Here is a 22739-nt window from a genome sequence, read left to right as displayed (position 1 = left end):
AGGTTCGCAGAAATATCTTACTATTCTCATAAAACGTTCAACTGTAGACCTGAACCGTGGCTATTCTTTTTTTCTAAATTTTCACTCTATCCGCCATCTTTAATACTAATATTATCCAGGTAAGTGAAGCTATTCAGTTTGATTAGTCTTCTCGTTACCCAACATCAGGTCTTCGCCATCATTTATTCTGGGTCTAAGCAGCTTAATGTTAATTTTTAGACCTATTCTTGCACCCCCACCCCCCGAGTTCTTAAAACCACCAAAACTTCATTCATTTTGATAACATTTTTAAATAGGACACAAATCATCTGCACAACCTTAGTCTAGGAACATTTTACCATCTCACTTCATTCCTTGCCATCGCATTGCCTTTGCCAGGTTCCCTGGGAAACAGTCAATAAAAATGATCCATAGAAATGGGAATAAAACACAACCCTTCTTAACACCTGGTTGAACGCCAAACCAGCTACTAACCTTATTTCCTACCTCAACTATAGCAATACTGCACTCGTACATAGCATTAACGATTTTTATGTACTTTTCTAGTTTACCTTACAAGGATAGGACTTTCACTAAACATCTTCTATCGACTTAATCAAACACCTTTTCATAATATTTACGACTGAGAATTAAAGAAGTCCGATGATTCAGACACTTCTCAATTATTAATCTAAAAATGGAAAAAAATAATAGAAGTATTCTCCTCCTTTCCTAAAACTACACTGTTCTTCTCTTAAAACTTTACCGAGAGCATTTTTTATTTTGATAAGTATCATCATGCTTAAAAATTTGCTTTCTACAGAAACCTTATAGTTGATAAATCAGTGTTCTTGTATTTCAGCTACTGCCAAGTGAAATTTGCAGTAGTTGGCAAAACCACATCAATTACCAATAACGTTTTCAGTAGTTATTATGTCGGTATTTTAGTTTTCTATACTTAATGTTTCTGTTGGAAGTATTTTATCTGTATCATTATTGTTGATCTGAAAATCAGTCAGAACTCCAACTTCCCATACAAACTTTTTTTCTTCTTCAATTTTTTATCTTCCTTTCGTTTCACAGAGTGACCAAACAAACGAACTAGAGGGAATGGTGCATATGTGATGCGTCTGGAAGTCAGCATGAGCAAGGGAAAATAACAAATTTCTTACCTTTTTCAAAGGGACCTTCAGCGCAAGAAGACGCGTGTCATTTATCACATTCCCAAAGCAAGTATAGTCCAACCATCTGAAAAGCAAAGAGAAAACAATTAAAAATGGATAATGACTGAAAAAGTAAAATATTAAAAGATGTCAAGCAGCGGTAATTCAGAACTAAGGAATAGACTCTATGAAGAATTAATAACTATTACATACTTCTACTTGCCAGGAATATGTTACAGACACAGAAGCGAACTGGAAAAACATTACCCCTCCCCCTTCAAAATGAGAGAATTTACTTAGAAAGTATATAAATACCAGCAAAAAATAGTCTTCTGAAGCATTGAACGCTTCCCCCACCCCTAACACTCCTCTAGTCCCCCTTCCCCAAATTTTATGGCTGAGTACAGCTTGGCCATGCAAACTAAAAAGGGTGTTGCGCGAAACTTACTTGAAAAACGTAGATTTAAAGTAACTTCTCAAATTAAGTAACTCTGCTAATCTGTTTTCTTTTTTTTTGTCAGTAGATTTTGAGAAATTTGTGTTGTTTTTTTTTTGAAGAATTGAACCATCATGCAAATAAATTCTGGCCACACCAGGATCATGAAATAATGGACTCAAAGAATTTCTTTGAAAAACTTCTTAAAGACTTTTCAATCTACACGCCCCTGCTTAAAATAGTAACCTCCTTTAAGAATTTAACACAGCAAATTGAATAAGGGCCATGGGCAGGATTAACACTCAACCAAAAGTAAAATCCATGGCAGGTCTCAGAGTAATTGGTAACTAGCGTTGGTTAGATATTTCTCAAAATGTTTCGCTCGCAATGTGTCACGTTGATCGCCAACTTCTAGATAAATTGAGCATGAAACCGATATATTGATTGGGACCTAATCATTATTGTGCTGTCCTCATAGATTCATAATTTACTATAAATTCATAGATAGGCTTCTAGGTTTCCAATACATACTGTTCCAACAGGGAGGCTTCAAAAACCTTTAGGGCAGGCAAGTGATTAACAAGAATTTTTTTTCCTGAAAAGAACAAGATGTGCTTCCTTGGTTATTGCAATACTAGCCCTTTTAGGTCTTCTAATCAGAGGGCAAATGCTTGAGCTGGCCCAGCTTACTCCCTGGATGTTCATGGATGAGTAAAATATGTAGCCACAGGGATGCATGAAAAATTATATTGAATGAAAAGAGGAACAAGTCCATTGGAGATATTATGTCCCTCTAGCTGACTGGCTGGCCATCATCCCTTTCGGGAAAGTCTTTAGCTTCGTCTATCATTAGGGCATTTAATTTTTTTAAAACATCACATTGTAACATTCATTTCCTGCAGAGAGTAGTAAAAATTATATCTAATAAGATAGTAAAGTGGAACCGAAGAATATCCAGCAAAAAAAACTGGAATCAAAAAGAAAAGAAAAAAAACTACCTGCCATCTTTTCTGAGATGGTAGGGCATTGAAGAGCTTCAATCTTAAGTACAAAATTGACATAATATGAAACTTGGTACATTACTAGAGAAGTCAACCAACAAGCTGAAAATATCAGTAAATCATGATGTTTCACAAACTTTTATAATCAAAATAACCATTTAGAAAAAAGTGTAATCATATATTGTGATTGAAGTTTGGAAATGCTGAAAAACAAAGTAAATATATTAATTTATTTTAGGGAAATAAATTCCACTTGGGATGGTTTAAGCACGTTCCTAGTAAGTATTTTCAAAGACCGCACTGCCTTTCCATGCCATACAAATAACAATTCAAATAGGGATAAATCCTTTTATTAGACAGTGAAAACAATGTTAAGATCTCTGGGTATGATATCTTGATCACATACACAGTGATCGTCATGAGCAGATAAAATATTACATAATGTATACATAGTTTATCTGCTGATGATGATCACTGTGTTTGTGATCCCAATATCATATCCAGAGATACTGTCATTGTTTTCACTGTCAAATAAAAGAAATTTATCCCTATTTGAAATGTTATTTGTAAAGCACATTCGTAGTCATCAAGATAGCAAAGGCAATGAAGAGACGCCTACTTTGTCTCAATACGTATTATTATATGTCCATTGTCCTATATGTCCATTTATATTATCTAAATACGTATTATTTATATGTCCATTGAAAAACATCTTTTATGGCATTTTCACTGTAAAAAAAAGAACAAAAACAAAATTCCCCCTTAAGATTTAAAAAAATACTTATCTTCTATAAATTTTCCTAAATTAGTGCCAATACCCCCAGGGAATTTTCCTTCTGGGACTCTCGTGAGCAGATCATGACGCATTGCAGACTACAAATCCCCCACCTAGATGGCAATGTATGTTCTAAATCGATGGCTCTTGCATAATTCTTTTGTCGAAATTTTTTTAACTACATTCCATTTTACAATAAAGAAAGCTTCAATTTCTGTTGAATTTCATTGTAAGGACTATACTACACTAAAAATGCATGACAGACGATAAACTCAAGTTTTAGCATCTGATTATACCTACTTGTGTTAAGATGTCTTTATAGATATACTACCATTGAATTTCTAATGGTTTAAGTGGTTTAGAATGAATGCCCTGAGGAATTATTATTGATTAGCCCTGCTTGCCCTTTCAAGCCTCATTGCCTTTCTGAAACTTGCAGCAAAGAACTGTTAAGCTCATTTAAGTTATTTTCTTAAATTATGCTGAATAATTAAAATAGAACAGTTCAAATAGGGATGAAACCTTTTAATCGACAGTGAAAAAAATATAAAATTTTAACTGAATATTTTGAACACATATACAGTGTCCAACCTCAGCAGTGAAACTAGAGACATCAATAAAAACAACAAAATTTATAACCAATAAACTAATTACATATAGTTTATTGCTCTCACTTTTTTTCAATGCAACAGCGGAAGCCAATCTCCTTGACCTTTTCGGTTCCAGTTCATTAGATTTATCTGAAATATCAGGTGGAGAGAGGTCCAAACAGGAACTGATAAGGTCAAGTAGATTACTTCCGCTGGTGCATTGAAAAAAAAATGAGAACAATAAACTATATGTAATTAGTTTATTGGGTATAAATTTTGTTGTTTTTATTGATGTCTTTTAGTTTTACTGCTGATGATGGACACTGTATATGTGTCCGAAATATTCAGTAAAAATTTTATATTTGTTTCACTGTCGATTAAAAGGTTTCATCCCTATTTTGAACTGTTATATTTTCGTCATGGAAAGGCAGTGTGGTCTTTTAAGTTATCGACGCTGAATCATTTTTATTGGAGTTTTGTATCTTGTTAATTTTTAGCACAATTTTATCATTATGTACTAATTATTGCTTTTAATGGAAGAATTAGCAACAGTACTAAAAGGATTAAAAATAATAAGGCCCCTGGTGCTGATCGTGTGATAAATTAGTTTCTTAAATATGGTGGCTCTGAGGTTAGAAATAAGCTACTGAAGATGATGAATATGATTTTTGAAAAATGGGAAGTACCTAATGATTTTAAGAAAACCTTAATTAAACCATTGTATAAGAAAGGTGACAAGAGTGAATGTCATAATTATCGAAGCATTAGTCTGGTCTCTATAGGAGCAAATTACTTAGTAATATGATATTGTTTAGACTGAGAGTTAATATAGACAAAGTTTTAAGAGAAGAACAGTGCAGTTTTAGAAAAAGTAGAGGATGTGTCAACCAAGTTTTCACTCTTAAGTTAATAATTGAGAAGTCCCTTCGTTGTCAAACACCTTTGGTCCTCAGTTTTATCGATTATGAGCAAGCTTTCGATTCTGTTGATAGAAGAGCGTTAACAAAGGTATTATCGTTATATGGTATACCAGAAAAATACATTAAAGTGATTTGTGCTGTGTACGAGAATAATACTGCTGCGGTTAAGGTAGGAAATGAGTTTAGCAACTGGTTTTGTATTAAATCAGGAGTTAAGCAGGGTTTTGTTCTATCCCCTTTTATATGGATCATTTTGATGACTTCGTCATAAGGGGCACAGGAAAGGCAATTGGAGACCACAGAATCAAATGGGGAGGAAAAACTCTCCTGGACTTAGAGTATGCTGATGATTTAAGCATATTAGATGAAAGTGTGAGCAAAATGAATGAAATTTTAGAAGTTTTGCGAGTTCAGGGTGCTAAAATAGGCTTGAAAATTAATGTTAAGAAGACTAAGTCACTAAGGCTGAGAAGACTAAGTCAATAAGTGAAGATGAAAAGGTGACGTTGGGTAACGAAAAGATTGATCGGGTGGGCAGCTTCGCGTCCCTGGGTAACATTATTAGTAAAGACGATGGGAGCAGTGAAGATGTTAAGAATAGAATAGCCGAGGCTCAGGGTGTTTTTTTTTCACAGTTAAAAACGTTTGGAAGAATATGAAGATATGTCAGCAAACCAAGATTGGAATATTAGAAGCTACAATGATAACAGTGGTCAAATATGGCTCTGAAACATTGGCAATATGAAAAGTGGATGATAATTTACTAAATGTTTTCCAGAGAAATTACCTAGGATTGTTCTGGGTACCCAGCTGACTCAACTTCAAATAGTACGTTGTACAAAGATGTGGTTCAATCCCGCTTTCTATGGCTATAGTGAAAGAAAGATTGAGATGGCTAGGCCATGTTCTGTGGATGAAGGATGACAGATTGCCAAAAATTGTCCTTTTTGGTAAACTGCCTGGGGCTAAACGGAAAGCAGGTCATCCTCGTCTGGAGTGGGAGGATGTCATAAATAAAGATGTAAAGGAAATTAGAGCTTCCTGGGAGGGTGTAAAAAGGGATGCCTTGAATAAATTGGGTTGGAGGAGGAGCATGCGTAGCTGTGTTGGCCTCAGGCGGCTTGGTGCTGGGGTGAGTTATCAGTAGTAGTAGTAGTAGTTTTGCTTTTAATGCACCAAGTTTGGTAATTTTTAATAATTTCTTTTAAACCGATAACAAAGTCAAAATTGAAACAAACAGAAACTAACACAAACAGGAGTGGAGCTAATACCCTCCTCAGAAAAAAAAAATGGAGCTTAAGAATTTAAAGGACTTCCTCCTTGAAGATATCGATTTCCCTGCATAAGATATTATACTTATCAAAATTGTGCAATTGAAATAAAAGCCATAAAAAGAAAAATTCCCTTTATTAATAGAAAACGTCAAAATTATTACACAATGATAAAATTATGCTGAAAATTTATTACGAAACAAAACTCCCAGACAAATTATTCAGCCTAATTTAAGAAAATAACTAAAATGAACCTAAAAGTTCTTTGCCTTAAAATGCAATTATGTGTAACAAAATAAGTATCTCACGGTTTTGGAAGGAGGTATTATGCAAAAGCTCAATGCCCCACACAGATCTTCAGTAGGTAGGCAAATCACCACCAAAGCTACAAACTCCTTTCAATCCAGAATTCAATTAGAAAGAAAGTCAATATAATTCTTATTTTGAAAATAGAAATATGAAAGAAAAATATTTTTTGCTTCGTAACATAACAAAAATATTAAAAACTATACACGAAACCATAGTATTGTCATCCTAGAATTTTTTCAGATAGCAGGAGATTTTTTTACATTTTTTTTTTTAGCAAATTTGCAAATAATAATTTTCAAGAAAAGTTTTCTGTAGGATTCAATCTTTTTAGTCTCTAACAACCCTAGTAATTAATTTTTGTTCATCATCCTTACAAACTATATATAGTATCTTATATCTTTAAATGATCAACTGTGTATGAATTAATGTATTGTTTAAAGAATTATTTTTGGAAGAAAAAAAATTCTGCAAATGATGTCATAATTATGAACATTAAAAGAGCATGAATTACATCATTTTTCCCCAGTAGTGGTTGTGTTGTAATGGCATAAGTATAGCAGAGCTGCATCAAAAATGTGATAACTATAATGATTTGGCATAATATGAAGTAAGAATTGTCTGGTAAAACTCTAGCTCAGCTACTGTGTGAGGTAGGTAGGTAAGCAATCCTCAGTAGGTAGGCAAATCATCGCCCAAAACGACTGGGACGCTCAAAGAGAAATTACAGACTGGGACACAAATGACGACCGGGATACTGGGAATATAAGAGACAACCGGGACACAAGGGGGATGCCAGGGGGCGCGAAGCGCCCCCACCAACTAGGTGTTGGGGTGGCGCGAAGCGCCACCCCAACAGCTAGTTTATGATAATTTACTGAGTTCAACTAAAGTAAATATCACCTCACCTAAAAGCTATGACCTCTGTCCACGTAATATGTCAGATAAATCTAATGAACCGGAACCAAAAAGGTCAAAGAGATTGGCTTCCGCAGTTGCATTGAAAAAAATAAGAACAATAAACTATATGTAATTAGTTTATTAGGTATAAATTTTGTTTGGTTTTATTCATGTCTTTTAGTTTTACTGCTGATGATGAACACTGTATATGTGTTCAAAATATCCAGTTAAATTTTATATCTGTTCACTGTCAATAAAAAGGTTTCATCCCTATTTTGAACTGTTTTACTTTCGTCCCAGCTTATGTCATTTTTCCCACTAAGTACTGGGGGTTGCATATCTTGGGATACAAGGTGGTATACTCTGGGACTTAATAAAAAGCTTCATGTATTAGTAGAACACTTTGACTATTCATCACATAAAAACTACATCAGAAATTTGACTTCAAAAGTAAAAATATCTTAGGCACAAGACTAGACTAAGAGTCAGCAAACACAAAGTATGATGCTGCTTTGGAAGCTATACCAGGTGCTGGGGTAGAAGGCAACGATTTTTTTTTAAATGTCTTCCCTTGGATAAAATATTGAGTCTTCTTGGTCCAGCCACTTCCACTTTCATAGACCTACCATGCACATGACACCTACTCTGACATTGTTCTCATTTTTCTCATGGACAGACCCAGGAAAATAATCTTCTTCATAAACAACTTTAACAAAATCTCCTGTAGAGACACTGTCAATTCACCTAGTTTCAGCAAGTCATCACTATAATCATCAGGGATAATTTTTTATCATCACTTCCTTCTGAATCCACAAATAACTTTTTTTGCTTTCTGGTCTTTTTTTGCTTTTCAACCTCTTTCAACAGTCCCAACTTTTCTTCTAGCCCTGCCACCCCATGCTTTCTAATCTTTTCTTTAGGCTTCTTGTTCTTCAATTGGTCTTTCCACAGGATTGTCAATAAGAATCTTTGCAGAGCCTTTCTTCCTGCCTCTGCCACTCAGTACATGTGGGTTGGCTTTAGGGTATGGCCAAGCTTGTTCTGGCGTCACAGGAACTGAAATGGGTTTAAAGGATTGTACAGGCCCATTTTTACTTGCGTTTTCAGCCAGGTTGTTTCCAGGTTCAACTGGATCCTAAGCATCAGGTGCAGTTCTGTCAGTTACAGCAGAGGTTAGAAAATCCTTTTCTGTTAAGATGTATGGCTTGTAAGGCCATATCCCTGTCTTCTCAAAGCCCCTCATTATGTTGTTTGGCGTGAAAGATACAGGGAGGCTCTTGCCAACAAGAGATCCAATCTTGCATGTTGTCATGGTCTTTCCTGAGTTGTTCAGCATCCAGTTGTCTATAGCCTTGTTGTATTGGCATTTGAAGGGAAAAGATATGCAAATGTCTCATGGCTGCAACCTGTGGCTGCAGTGAGTTGGTATTGTTATTAAAGTGATACCAGACACCTTTGCAAACTGTATAACTGTAGAACAACAAGAGATCCAATATTATATATTATCATGGTCTTCCCTGGGTTGGACAGCATCTATGTCCCACTACATACCACTTGTCCTTGTCCCAGTACATACCATGTGACCTCTACTTGCAGACTGTGTCCAATTTTTTTTAATGTTACACGTTTTTCCACCCAATGGCTACATGATGTTTTAGCTTTCATTTGCTATATTACACACACAATTTCTGCAAACCATTACAAAATTAAGCACAAAAAACTACTGCCAAAATATTTTTTTTTTTGGGGGGGGGGGGGGTATAGCTGAAACTTTGATATTGATTTTCTCTAAAACAAAAATAACGAATTGCCAAAATGATAGAACTGTCATATCCTCCATTGAATGAACTATACTAGGTGGTTTTATTGGATTTTTCTAAAGAACGCTAGATGGCAGATGAGTATGTGTCTCACCTTAAACCCTGTCCCTGCATATACCACTTACCCCTACCTGTGGCCTTCTCAGAAACTGGAGAAGAAAAATAGCATTTTGAAATCTTACAGGTCAACAAAGTCATTGTCAAGTGCAGCTGTTGCTCACATTCAAAAACTATAAGAATATTTATAAATCTTTGATTTGAAAGACTAAATGCCTTTATTATTTTCAAGAATTTTCAAATTGCAGAAAAAACATTTAGAAAACTTGGCACATGATTAATTCTTTCCTCAAACATTTGTCTCCACCTTCTTGTTTCCCTCTGAGTTTGATGGTTTGGTTGTTCTAGGCAAGCTTGGTCTTAATTTTCCAATCAAGTATGTAATCAGCTTAAATATTCTAATTATATACAACAGTAACAGTTTTGAATGCACTGATAGTCAGTGGAACCTAATCACGGACATACACATTATGCTTGAGCCTTTATTTGGGAAACGCTGCCCAGTCTTGGACATGGGATCTTAACATGAGCCATAGTACCTAAATCATTGACAGAATCTATCATGGATACTTATCAAACAAACAAATGTTCAAATGGAGATAAATCTATTTATTTAGACAGTGAAAACAGGTACAAAAGTCCAGGTATTTTGATCACACATACAGTGACCATCATCAGTAGAAATATTAAAGTATTAGTATTGAAACTAACATATTCACACAAAACAAAATAAATAACTTTCAGGTTATTCATAAAATAATGAACTTCTGGGTTACAGGTACAAAAGCCTAGATATTTTGATCACAAATACAGCAGCCATCATCAGAAGTACTAAACCATTAATATTAAAACTAACATCTTTCATCAAAACAAAATAAATAACTTTCAAATTATTCACAAAACAATGAACTTCTGGGTTATTCACAAGATTTTTTTAGAGAGAGTTCAATGACAAAGTTTATTCAAAGCCTTGATGAAAATTTTCTTTTTCATCAAGTAACAGTTTTGAATGCACTGATAGTCAGCGGAACCTAATCATGGACACGGACATTAGGCTTTATTTGGGAAATGCTGCCAAGTCTTGGATATGGGATATTAACATGAACCATAGTACTTAAATCACTGACAGAATCTATCATGGATACATAACCTTAATTGCCTTAATTTGCACTTCAGAGCAATAAGGTCCAATGGATCTGTGAGTGATGATGACTGACATCTGTTACTGATCTGGATCTTGCCAGCAGTATTTCCAGTTCCTGCATGACCACTTGCTATCCAGTAACTTCTTGAAAGTTATAGGTGAGGTTGCTGACACTGTAGACTCAGAGAGGGAATTCCAGTTATTGACAATTCTTTTGGAGAAGAAGTTTTGATGCATTCTTGTGTTCACGTGACATTTAGGAAGTTTCTTTGAATGGCCTCTTGTATAGGATTGGTAGATCATATTCAGGTTGAGGAGACTAGATGTGTCATTAGAGAGTTTATGGGTAAGCAGCATGTCACCTTGTCTGCAGCAGTACACTAGAGTGTCATTTGAGTTTTTTCAGTCTTTCATTGTGGGGGAGGTCTTTCAGCCCATTTATAACCTTGGTGGCATGCCTCTGCATGCCCTCAAGAAGCCTTGTGTTGCCTTTATATTGGGGAGCGGCCATGCAGTTTCCAAACAAACAAACAAATGTTCAAATGGAGATAAATCCATTTATTTAGACAGTGAAAATAGGTACAAAAGCCTAGATATTTTGATCACTTATACAGCAGCCATAATCAGTAGAAACCTAATCATGGACATGCACACTAGGCTAGAGCCTTTATTTGGGACATGCTGCCAAGTCTTGGACATGGGATCTTAACATGAACCATAGTACTTAAATCATTGGCAGAATCTATCATGGATACGCAACAAACAAATGTTCAAATGGAGATAAATCCATTTATTTAGACAGTGATAATAGGTACAAAAGCCTAGATACTTTTATCACATATACAGCAGCCATTATCAGTAGATATACTGAAGCATTAATATTGACACTAACATATTTCTTCAAAACAAAATAAATAACTTTTCAGGTTATTCACAAAATAATGAACTTCTGGGTTATTCACAAGATTCTTTTCAGAGAGAGTTCAATGACAAAGTGCATTCAAAGTCTTGATGTAAATTTTCTTTTTTAATCTTGCCTAAATGTAAAAAAAAAAAAAATCTAGTGAATGTGGCAAAGCTTTCTGTGTCTTCTAATTGCAAATAAAATGTTGAGTTTATATTAGTATATTTGGTTGGTCCATCAACCAAGTAGACAGTAAATTCTAAGTAGACTAGTCTTAATTGTAAGCTGATTTTGCTATTGCTACTAACAACTCACTGCAGATCCAGGCCACCTGAGGTCAACACACCTGTGCATGCTCCTTCTCTATTGTAATCTGTTTAAAGCTTTCCTCTTTACCCTCCCAAGAAGTTATGTTTTCCTTAAAAAGAAGTTATGTTTTCATAAATGCTATTCTAATTATTTGGGGAGAATTTTAAGCCATATCAATGGTTTTTTTCTTCTAAATTTAGGAAATGTGTTTGGAGATCTTTGGAACCTCATAAATTAGGATAAGCCAAAGTTGTGAAGCTGAAAACAGCTTTCTTGTATTTCATTTAAGCAGAAGATCTGTTTTACAAGGTTCAATTTTCCTAACACAGATTTTTAAAGGTCAGAAAATGTCACCGCCCTCTATAGGGAGAAGTAGGCTAGTGGGGTTGGGGACTTCAAAATACCTTCCCAGGGGTTACTTTAGTCTCTAGACCCATCCCTGAAAGTTTCATTTCCCTAACCTAACCCCTTTCTATGATAGTGAAAAGTAGCTAAACTAGGACTTTTAACTGTTTTTGAACAGCTGATTAAAAAGAAATTGTCAGATATAAGGCAATGTCTAAGTACTTGGCTATAGGTACTATCTTAAGGAAAGAGTAATCAAGAGATACCTTAGTTGCATAGTAACAACTTCTGGGGGTATATTTTTGGTCCCAGATAAATTCCTGAAAGTTTCATTCACCTAACAAGATGGCAAGAAGCCCCTCAACTAGAATTTTCCTGAGAAATACCTAAAAAGGGGCAAAAGTTGATAGCATAGGTAAATTCTAGTTGATTGACTTCTTGTTATCTCAGAAAGGGTTTAGGTTAGGAATGTGAAACTTTCAGGGATTAAACTACAGACTAAAGTATGTACTGGTAAAGTATTTTGAAGCAACTACCCCCACTCCTTCTCCCTCTAGAGGGCCCTGGCCTTTGATGACCTTTAAAAATACATGTGTTATAAAAGTAGAACCTTGCAAAATAGATCTTCTGCTTAATTGAAGTATAACAAAATTGTTTTCAGCTTCATAACTTTGCTCAATTCCATTTTAAAGGGTTTTAAAGATATGCAAGTACATTTCCTAAATTTTGGATGAAAAAAAACATAGATATGGCTCAAAATTCTACTCAAATGACAAGAGTTACATTTTCAAAACTAAAGGCAGAGAAAAAACAACTAGTAACTGAAAATTAAGGCAAAATATTCTTTTGTAAGAATTTCAATAGGTATAGACCTGTCATGTAGGCAAATTTCAGGGCCCACTAGAGGGAGAAGGAGTCGAGGTGGGTACTTTAAAATACCTTCCCATGACATACTTTAGCCTGTACTCACCCCTGAAAGTTTCATTTTTCTACCCTAAGCACTCTCCGAGATAGCAAGAAGTCAATTACCTAGAAATTTACCTTTTATTATTATTCAAACCTGACCTAGATACAAAAAAAAAATATTTGATTCTTTGAAAAAAAAAAGAAACAATGAAGCAGGAAACAAACTTAGTCTTGGTCACCTACAAAATCCTTCCATGAATTTAAATTAAAATATAAATTCAAAATAAAAGCAACCTATCAGGTACTCTTCCCTTTCCCATCTTGACTTGGCTAAAGATAATGCCACTATGTCTCTAATGCTGCTGAAATTTGAATTTTGCCCCTCAGCACGGTTGCGTTCAATCGACTAGCCGAACCTTTCGAAGTTAAACGCGGTCGACTGTTGACTGAAAAAAACAAAATCAAACAGTTTTTGGTGGTTGTTTCAAACTTGAACTTTTAATTTCTGCCCTCAAAAGACGACTAATGCCGAAAAGGTTTCATTGATGGAATAGCCAAGATATGAGATGCGTTTTAATTAATATTACAAAGTCAATAGACTACCGATATCATGTAAACATTTTGCTCTTTAGCATTGGATTTGTGTTTTTTTATGCTAATTTAGAATAACAAATCAAACCCATTTTTTCCGGTAATTTCAAACATAATACTGTAGCACCTAACTTAATACTGATTTAATCAATTTTTGGCCTTTAGTCACTTAATAAATCGAACCCAATGCTCCCAACCATTCTTGAACACAAACAAACCATCATTTAAAAAAAAAAGGTCATCAATTCACCTTACATTTCGAATTTGCCCTTAAATATATAATTTCTATACTGATGTGGAAAATAATAGACATTTTTCTTTTGTCCTCAAAAGGCGGTAAAATATCGATATACTGTCAATATTTTACAAACTGAATGCTAACTCTGTTGACAGAGATGCTAATTCAAACGAGGTTGTGATCTTATAATTTTACGAATCGAGCAGTCATCGTGTCGACGGAAAAATAAATTCAAACAGCATTGTTCCTTGTCGTGTTAACGAAGATATTAAATTAAACTTGATTTAAATTTTCAGAATACATTCTGTTTTTCCAAGAATCCCTGTCTGACACATTTAGCAAAGTGCCATCACATGCTCCATGATGCTGCCTTTTTGACCTACAAATCAGATTGTAACCTCAAAATATGCATTTCTAAGCATGCTATTTGAGTGATAATCTAGATCATAAATCAGTGTATCCTCTGACAATCGAAATTATGGAATAATAACATATAGGCAATTTTTACGAGGATGTGAGCTGGATGAAAATCCTGCATCCTCCTGAATTTGTGTTTTCCCACATGATTTGTTCAAAGAAAGTGTGTTTTTACCTCGATTCTTCTCTATTCCGTCTTTTGTTGAACTTGATAAAGAGCCTTAGTCTAACTTTGCCTTTAAATTGTGCTAGAATTCGATGGACAAATCTACTATTTTGTTGAACAAAAGGTTGTATCCACGAATGGTGGACATTAATTCATCTTACATCCTTGTGAAAATGGATATTTAAATTGTAACTTCAAAAAACTTCACTTTTTAACAGATATTGCAAATTTGGGTTGTGGGTTCAGTTTTTACATTTCCTGTGCCACGGTTTGCAATTTTATCGTCCAGTTTGATAAACTGGTTTTATAAGCTTCTTTGTTCAACTAAAGTATTTTATTTTTGTTAAAAGAATCAGGTCGGTCAGTAGAAAACACCTTACGCTGAAGTTTTCGCAATTTTTTTTCATGTAGATTGGACAATAATGTCACCTTGAAAAGCAAATTCTTCACAAATTTATAAAAAAAGAAAAACATATTCTATATTCACTAAGGACAGATTCGAAGGCCATATGTAGTAAAATTGAGTTCCAGCCCAGGGTTAACTTATATCCTCAACAATTTAATAGAAATTCTCGATGCTGCATTTGCTTTGAAGCTAATAGCGGATTAACCATTAACGTTTAGTTTGGTAGTGTGTGCTTTATACTATATATGAGTATTTACATACAATGGAATTGTTGGGGGTAAAATCATAATAAAGGCTTAGAGTAACAGTATTATTTTGTTTCAAGCTGTCTCAAGTTCAAAATAACAGACTATTCTGTGGCTTTGATATAATTATAAAATATTGGTGATTGTGGACGCTTTTAAAATACTAGCCATCGAAGTAAAATTTTGCCCAGAAGTTTAAGGATTTTCTTATTTTCAATTTGGTAAAATCTTTTGCAATCAAAGTGTTATTTATACAGACACAAATGCAGCACTGAGTATCTTCGTGTTGCAATAAGGCCATAATGCCTTAGAATTTATCACCTTTCCCATACACTCCGTCAATAAGATAGAACTTCAATCCTAAGACTATCTGTCATTTTGTCTGGGATACTCAGCCTGAGTAGCCTAAAGAGCTCCAACCGTTTTGTAGATCTAAAATAATTCTACAAATTTGTCTGATTTCAAAGTGATTTTTTTTTTCTTTTTTTGTACTTGTTATTTCATTTTGTTGTTCTTGAACACCAAAAACAAGAAGAACAATAGGGAATTTTTTAAGACAGAGGGAAACGAATTAGAATGAATATTTCGGTCCTATGTCCAAGGGCCGTCTTCAGCAATACAAATAAGAAAAAACAACTTACGAGAGGATAAAATCAATAAAACTAAAATGAACAGTTTTTCAAAACAGTCCCAGCATCCATACCTCAGCTTAGTTTGAAAAATTGTTCACTTTAGTTTTATTGAAAATGTGGCCTTCGTCGTTATTTATAGTTCTTCTTCTTTTTTTCCATGCCCTGCTAACGTGGATTTCTCTGGGTCATATTACAAACTTTTGTTGGAGATGTGCATTGCACATAACAGCTCAGTTTAAGATTTTGTGTTAAAACTTACTATTTCATGGTTCTACCCCTCCCCCAACAATATGATTTGATCTGCCTACCAGACATATGTACACCCATACAAATTTGTATGGTTATTTGTTAGAGTATATGTTTTAAATGAAATGCAAATTTGAATGTTTATGTATCAGATTATAGATTTTACATGGAATACTCTATGAAGTTTGTCTGAGTTATTGCTGAAAGCCACATCAACTAAATATGACATACCAAAACCACCACAAATGATGCATAAATGTTGCTGCCCAGAGAAACACTCAGCACGAGTTCAGATCCGTAACAGGGCTGGAAGTTGAAGAAGCTGTTTCGAGCATTAGCAGGTAAAACCCTTCCCATTAACAACATGAGATCTTCATATAGCTGTTAATTGGCTTGATAACAGGTTAAACTCTATTGACCCTCCGTCTTTTGTAGTGGTGGGGTGCCAACTAGAATGAAGGATCTTTTGTTCTTGTAAAGACAAAGAGAGTTTATATTTTAGAAAGGGCTGCAGAGATCGTTTACGCTGCTTCCTCTACAATAACACAAGAAACATCAGTAGTGGCATGAACTTGTTAAATTCTGATTGTAGGGATCCGTATTTTAAGCAGCATTTAATAATCCAGGTCGGTTTAACTTGGAATAAACCTTGCTATATTTGAACTCAGTCTGCAAACAAAGGCGAGACTTTTTAAAACAAAAAATAGTTCTGTTGCTAAACTTCAGACAAACAACAAAACAGTGAGGTCACTTTCCTTCATGGCTTTAATAAAAATGAAGAGTACCCACATTTTTTTTACTTTATTTGAAGGTAAAGTAAGGAGCATCGCTTTGGCAGGTTCTCTTGGGGATCAGCCTCAGTTGCCTGGGTTGGATACTAGCATCAACTTTGTGTCAAATGTGTTTGTACCCTGGCAACAAGAAAAGGGATTAAACAATAACAAAGTTGTTCTAGTCTTTGATGGGTAGAAGTCTCACATAAATTACAAATTGTCCAGATTCTGTTGTCACTTTTTTTTTTGTCCTTCCGGAAAGGCGCGAGGAAATTATAATAGTGAGTATAGGGCTGGTTTTTGCGACAAGAATAGAGCTGCACTACTGAAAAGATCAGGACAAAAATTAGTGAAAAAAATGTAGCTCATCTCCCAACAATTATGGGAAACATAAAGAAGGAAAACATATGCAAAAATGCGCTATTTGTCACTAAATTATTTTTATGTGATGTAGAAAATATCGATTTTTCCAATTTTGTTGAAGTGACTTCCTAAGAATGTTAATTACTTTCAAGAACTTCTTTTTTAATTGCAGACCTAGTTAACATTAAAAATAACCCCGTATAGGTCAGTATATATCCCACTGGCTTTGGGATCAAATCTTCACCAGTATTCCCAAGTTTATTTTTTGATACTAATTGTGGTAATAGAGAACATCAATCTCAACTGCATCTGTACCCAGGGGCGTCATTTAGGGAGGGGAGCAATTGCCCCCCTCCCCCCCCCAATGATTTGGGAAAATAACTATTATTAATTTATTTATTTTACTTATTTATTTATTGGACATTCATCATTCAAATAACATGATAAGACGAAGTAGAGGAATAAACAAAACAAAAAAACAAAAACAAAAGAAAAGCACAAGAAGAACAAAAGCAAACCATGAATTAGTAAAAAATTCAAAAATTACTGCACAATATAAGGTCATGACACAGACATACAAAAATACAAAGTTTTGAACAAGACGGAGAAGAAAAAAGATAGAGAAAAAAAAGGGAAACAAACAAGCAGCATCAACGTGAGTAAAAATAACACAAAATACGAAATAAGCAATTAATAAAAACTGAAATTATACAGAATCCCACCCCTGGGCAGTCATATTCACTTTTTAATTATGTTTAGCTATTACTCTAGCTACTGCAATAGTCGGGTCAGCGATTTTAAACTGACGGACAATTTTTGTGTTGCATTGCCGGGGTGGAAAGCGGAATAATTATTTTGCAGAACGGAAGAAGAGTGAACGTATTTTAGTTTGGTCAGTATTAGTTAACAGTTTCCAAAAGGGTGAAATATACAGAATATGAGTGAGAGCTATTGCACTGAAAATGCTAGCTAGCAAATGTCGGTTGAATCTGAACTTGCAGGAAATTGTTGACGCATAAGAGGCGGATATGCGGCGGGTTAGATGTTCAATAAGGAGGTACCAGATGTTGTGTATAGATGAACATATAGGTTGACCAAGAGGCAGTAGGTGATCGACAGGTTGAATTGAAGAATTCCCTACTTTGACTGAATTTAGTAGATCACTCTTCCGGTTAAAAAGGACTATTTCCGACTTGGCAGAATTGAAATGTAGACCAAGCTTAAGGTATTCTGCTCGGAGGATGGAAAAAACATCACTGACTCGTTGCAGGGTGCCACTAAGATTCAGAACGTCTTCAGCGTAACAAATTATATAGCCCATGCCCCTTGACTATCCGGATATAAACTGCAGTAGTGCTTGCTTACAAATTGCTTAGTGTGCGCATTGTTCATTTACTCCCAACTTATTGTTGTTTTCTTTATAGGTGCTTAGGTTTTGAATAAATAAACTTCACTCATTCCGACGCGAACACTACATGGTGTCAGAAGTGGGATGGATGCAGAAACGCCTAGAATCAACTGGAGCTCGGATAATCTAGAATCCAAATGGACGAAGTTTGAAAGCCATTCTAAGTTAATGTTTATTGTACCACTTGCCAGAAAGACAGCGATGTGCATATCTTCTCATCTAGGCAGGCGAACAAGGGAGAAAAATCTTCAGCACATTTGATCTAACTGATGCTGAATAGGAAGACGTTGATACACACTTCACAAAATTCAGAAAATATGCAGCCCCGAAGAAATATCAAGTCTTCTCACGATACATCTTCCAAAAGCATGACCAAAAGCAGGAGAGCATAGACAAATACATTACCGATTTTAAAATCCTAGTGAAACCATGTGGTTACGCGGACAAAGACGAAATGCTAAGAGACAGGATAGTGGGAGGAGTGGCCAATCCCAAAACAAGTGAGAAAATCCTCTCGGTAGGAGACACCCTATCCCTGAACCAAACAGTAACCATTTGTAGAGCATTCGAAACAACCCAAGCACAGCTGAAAACCTTTGAAGGCAGAGATATCAAGCAGAAAATCGATTCCATTGCCAAAAATCGGGCACACCCCAAGTCCAAGAAACCAGAATGCTACTTCTGCGGTGGAACGTACTCACAGAACCATATTTCCTCAGCAAAAGGGAAGATTTGCTCAAAATGCAGAAAGCCAAACCACTTGGCAAAGGTTTGCAGAAGTGCAGAAAAGAAAGCTGTACATACTGTAGAGGACGGTGAAGCAATATCTGAAACAGAAGACGACACAGACGAAGTGTTCCTGTACACAATACAGAACAACACTAGAGAAAATGAAGCATTTGCCGAATTATCCATTGAGGGGTAAATGTGTTTAAAATTCAAAATCGACACAGGAGCACAGATGAATGTGCTACCACTCCAGTATTACAATAAATTGCCATTAAGACCCGGCCTGATAAAAGGCAGCCACAAACTAACAAGCTACTGTGGATCAGCTATCCCTTATGCGGGAATCAGTTACCTGACCTGCCAATACAAAGAAGGAAAGACACAGTCACATGCATTCTACATTGTCAGGTCCAACACAACTCCAATCGTGGGTCGAAAAACCTGCAAAGATCTGGAGCTGATCATGCTGATATTAAACATTAAAAAAGAAGACAGGACGACTAGTGCTTGCTCCAAACTGGTAAATGAGTACAAGGACATTTTGAAAGGAATTGGAAACCTGGAAAACAAATGCGAGATCCACCTAAAAGAAAATAGTGTCCCTACTGTTTACCCTGCGAGAAAAGTACCTTTAGCAATGAAACAGAAACTTACGGACGAGCTGGACAGACTAGAAGCCCTAAACATAATTGAAAAAATCAGCGAGGCACCTGACTGGGTAAACACCATGGTCATAGTCAAAAAGAAGGACGAGAGCGCCCGCCTATGTATAGACCCCGTGGATCTAAACAAAGCAATCCGACGACCATGCCAAGTCCAACAACCAAGGAAGAACTCAAAACCCTTTTGGGCATGCTCAACTTCCTATCCCGATACATCCCAAGTCTCTCATTCAGAAACAAGACCCTACGAGACCTCATACAAGAAGTAGAGTTTGAGTGGAAACCACATCACGAAGAATGCTTCAGCGGCATCAAGCGGTCAATCACTGACAATCTAGCATTTTTGACCATAGCAGCCGCACAGTTGACTTGAAAGTCGACGCCCCAAAGCACGAACTAGGGGCAGAGATCTTAACCAATGGAAACATTTGTGGCTACGCATCTAGAGCTTTCAGCAAGACTGAACAAAACTACTCGCAACTCGAAAAAGAAATGTTCGCAATTGTGAATGGATCGAAATATTTCCATCATTACATCTACAAGCGGGAGGTAACAGTCACCACCGACCATAGACCAATGGAAACCATCCTGTCAAAACCTCTACACCAAGCGCCAATACGGCTGCAGAGAATAATGATCCAAACTCTCCCATATGACTTGGAAGTCATCTACAGCCCAGGTTCCGACATACCCATAGCTGACGCGCTCTCGCGACTATACCTCCCATACACCGACTTCCAGATGCAGAGAGACATTGAAGCTTATGTTCACGCAGTAATGAAGACACTGCCCGTGAGTGACAGCAAACTCAGGAAAATCCGTCAATTGACCGAACATTATAATCAACTCAGCACTTTTCAGTCTGTCATGCAGTGTGGTTGGCCATCGACTTGAAAACAATGTCCTGTAGATGCATCAGCGTTCTGGAACATAAGAAGCGAGCTGGCAGAAGTCGACGGAATAGTTTTTCCGTCCGAAAGGCCAGAGAATCATCATACCCCAGGCCCTAAGACAAGAAACTCTGATCCAGCTATACACAGCACACCTCGGCATTGAAAAAACAAAGCAACGTGCGAGGATGCTGGTATACTGGCCAGGCATGAACGCCGACGTTGAATCCTTTGTCGGACAATGCGAAATATGTGCCCGCCATGACCTGAACAACCAGAGAGAACCACTCATCTATACAGAAACACCAGCACTACCATGGCAACACGTAGCAGTAGACTTATTCGAATGGGAAAAAGCTCAATTCCTTATCACGGTTGACTACTACAGCCGTTATTTCGAATTCGATTGGCTTCCGAACCAAGCATCAGCGACAATCATTGGCAAACTCAAGACTCACTTTGCACACTTCGGAATACCACAGCAGATGACATCCGACAACGGCACTCAACTCTTCTCGCGCGAATTCAGCGAATTCGCACAAACTTGGGGAATTGAACTCAAGACCTCAAGCCCAATATATCCCAAGGCAAATAGACTTGTCGAGAAATCCGTGCAAACATGTGAAAGAATCCTGTCAAAATCAAAGGCTAGCAGTAACGACCCGTACGTAGCTCTCCTAGAGTACCGTAACAACTTTGCCTCACCCGCAGAGCTAATACAGAATCGACAGCTTAGATCCTCCCTACCCTCTAAGTACTTACACCTGAAACCAAAGGTCGTCACCAAGTCGGACATCCTCTATAGTCGTAACGTCAGGCAGAAAGGCCAGAAATCCCATCATGACAAATCTGCGAAACCCCTTCCTGAACTTGAGGTTGGAGACACTGTTTTTTTCCAACGAAAACCGAATGACAGATGGACCAAGGGAAAGATAACCACACGCCATAGCGACTCGCAGTCCTACATCTTCGAAACAACTTATTGCTCAAGACTAAGAAGGAACAGAATTCACATATCAAGACAACCAGCCCCGCACCGCCACCCATACACTACTGGCATGGCCGGCCACATTGCTGATGATCCCCAAACACCCCACACAGAAAGTGAGCAGATAACAGAAAACGTCACCAGCGAAAGTGAGAAAACCCTAGCTCTACCACCCCTTCGACAGTCACCGGATCGTCCCCGGTGGGGCTTACGTCAGTGAAGCCTACCTCAGCTGAGCATACCTCAGTAGGGCCTACCTCAGTGGACACAGGGGCACCATATACTCGCGGCCGGTGACCACCAGCCTCACACAACGACGCACCAGAAGCAGACGTGTCGTAAAGCCCCCAACGCGACCCCGCATGTGACCTCGCAAGCACTATCTTCAAAAGAAGAAGAAAGCTGCAGTAATGCTTGCTTACAAATTGCTTAGTGTGCGCAGTGTTTATTTACCCCCAGCTTATTTTTGTCTTGTTTTATAGGTGCTTGGGTTTTGAATAAATAGACTTCACTCAATCCGTCGCGAACATTACACAGACCCATCCTGCACCCCCTCCCTAAGAAAAGTGCTGGAGATCATCCCCTGTCTGTACCATAATAACCTGTATATCTCTTAAACAACAGAGAATCCATCTTAAGAAAATTCTCAGTTCTTGATTATAAATAATATCCATCTTTCTGTGCCTAGCTATATTGACCCCAAGTACCTCAACAAGTTCATGAAATAGAATAATCCGTTAATTTGGCAGGGGTAGAGAGAGATGTCAGATACAACTTTTTCATATGTGATGAGATGCCTATTCTTTTCACAACACCAGTCCTAGATTAATTACTGCAAGCAAAACAAGAATGCATCTGATATCAAAGAGAATAGTGGCAGTCATGCATCCAAGGGCGTATCCAGGATGTTTATTCAGAGGAACTTTATTTTTTCGGGGGGGGGGGGGGAGGTAAAAATAACTCTAGAACACTTGAAAATTTGTTCGTTTACATTTATTGCTTTTTAATGAGTTGGACAAAATTTCCAGGGGAAGAGGGCCAAGCCCTGCACCCCTCTTTCCTCTGGATATGGCCTTGCATCCATTATGTATTAATGCCAAATTAGAACATTAAGACGAGATTAGCTTTTAATCCAGAGTCCTTATAATTGACACATTGA

At 36.7% G+C, this 22739-nt stretch overlaps 3 protein-coding genes across 8 annotated transcripts in view; 1 reads left to right on the top strand and 2 right to left on the bottom strand.

Annotated features, from left to right (window-relative positions):
* The window catches only part of LOC136040853 (RNA/RNP complex-1-interacting phosphatase-like), a 120091-nt gene extending 106885 nt beyond the window's left edge, over nucleotides 1–13206 (bottom strand). For all 4 annotated transcript variants that reach the window (XM_065725227.1, XM_065725226.1, XM_065725225.1 and 1 more), the window contains exons 1-2: nucleotides 13121–13206; nucleotides 1152–1227 (exon numbers count right to left, since the gene is read on the bottom strand). In XM_065725227.1, coding sequence (XP_065581299.1) covers nucleotides 1152–1227; nucleotides 13121–13146 — 102 coding nt within the window. In that variant the 5' untranslated portion in view covers nucleotides 13147–13206. The remainder of the gene's footprint in view (nucleotides 1–1151; nucleotides 1228–13120) is intronic.
* The window catches only part of LOC136040871 (uncharacterized), a 685992-nt gene that overhangs the window by 491423 nt on the left and 171830 nt on the right, over nucleotides 1–22739 (bottom strand). The gene's annotated exons all lie outside the window — the stretch shown is intronic.
* LOC136040869 (frizzled-5-like) overlaps nucleotides 1–22739 on the top strand; it is a 445049-nt gene that overhangs the window by 252660 nt on the left and 169650 nt on the right. The window lies entirely within an intron of this gene.

The sequence above is a fragment of the Artemia franciscana genome, chromosome 21 (genome assembly GCF_032884065.1).
Source record: "Artemia franciscana chromosome 21, ASM3288406v1, whole genome shotgun sequence".
NCBI classification, from domain to species: Eukaryota; Metazoa; Arthropoda; class Branchiopoda; order Anostraca; family Artemiidae; genus Artemia; species Artemia franciscana.
Note: the sequence above shows the minus strand (reverse complement) of the source record. Positions and strands in the feature narration are given on the sequence as shown.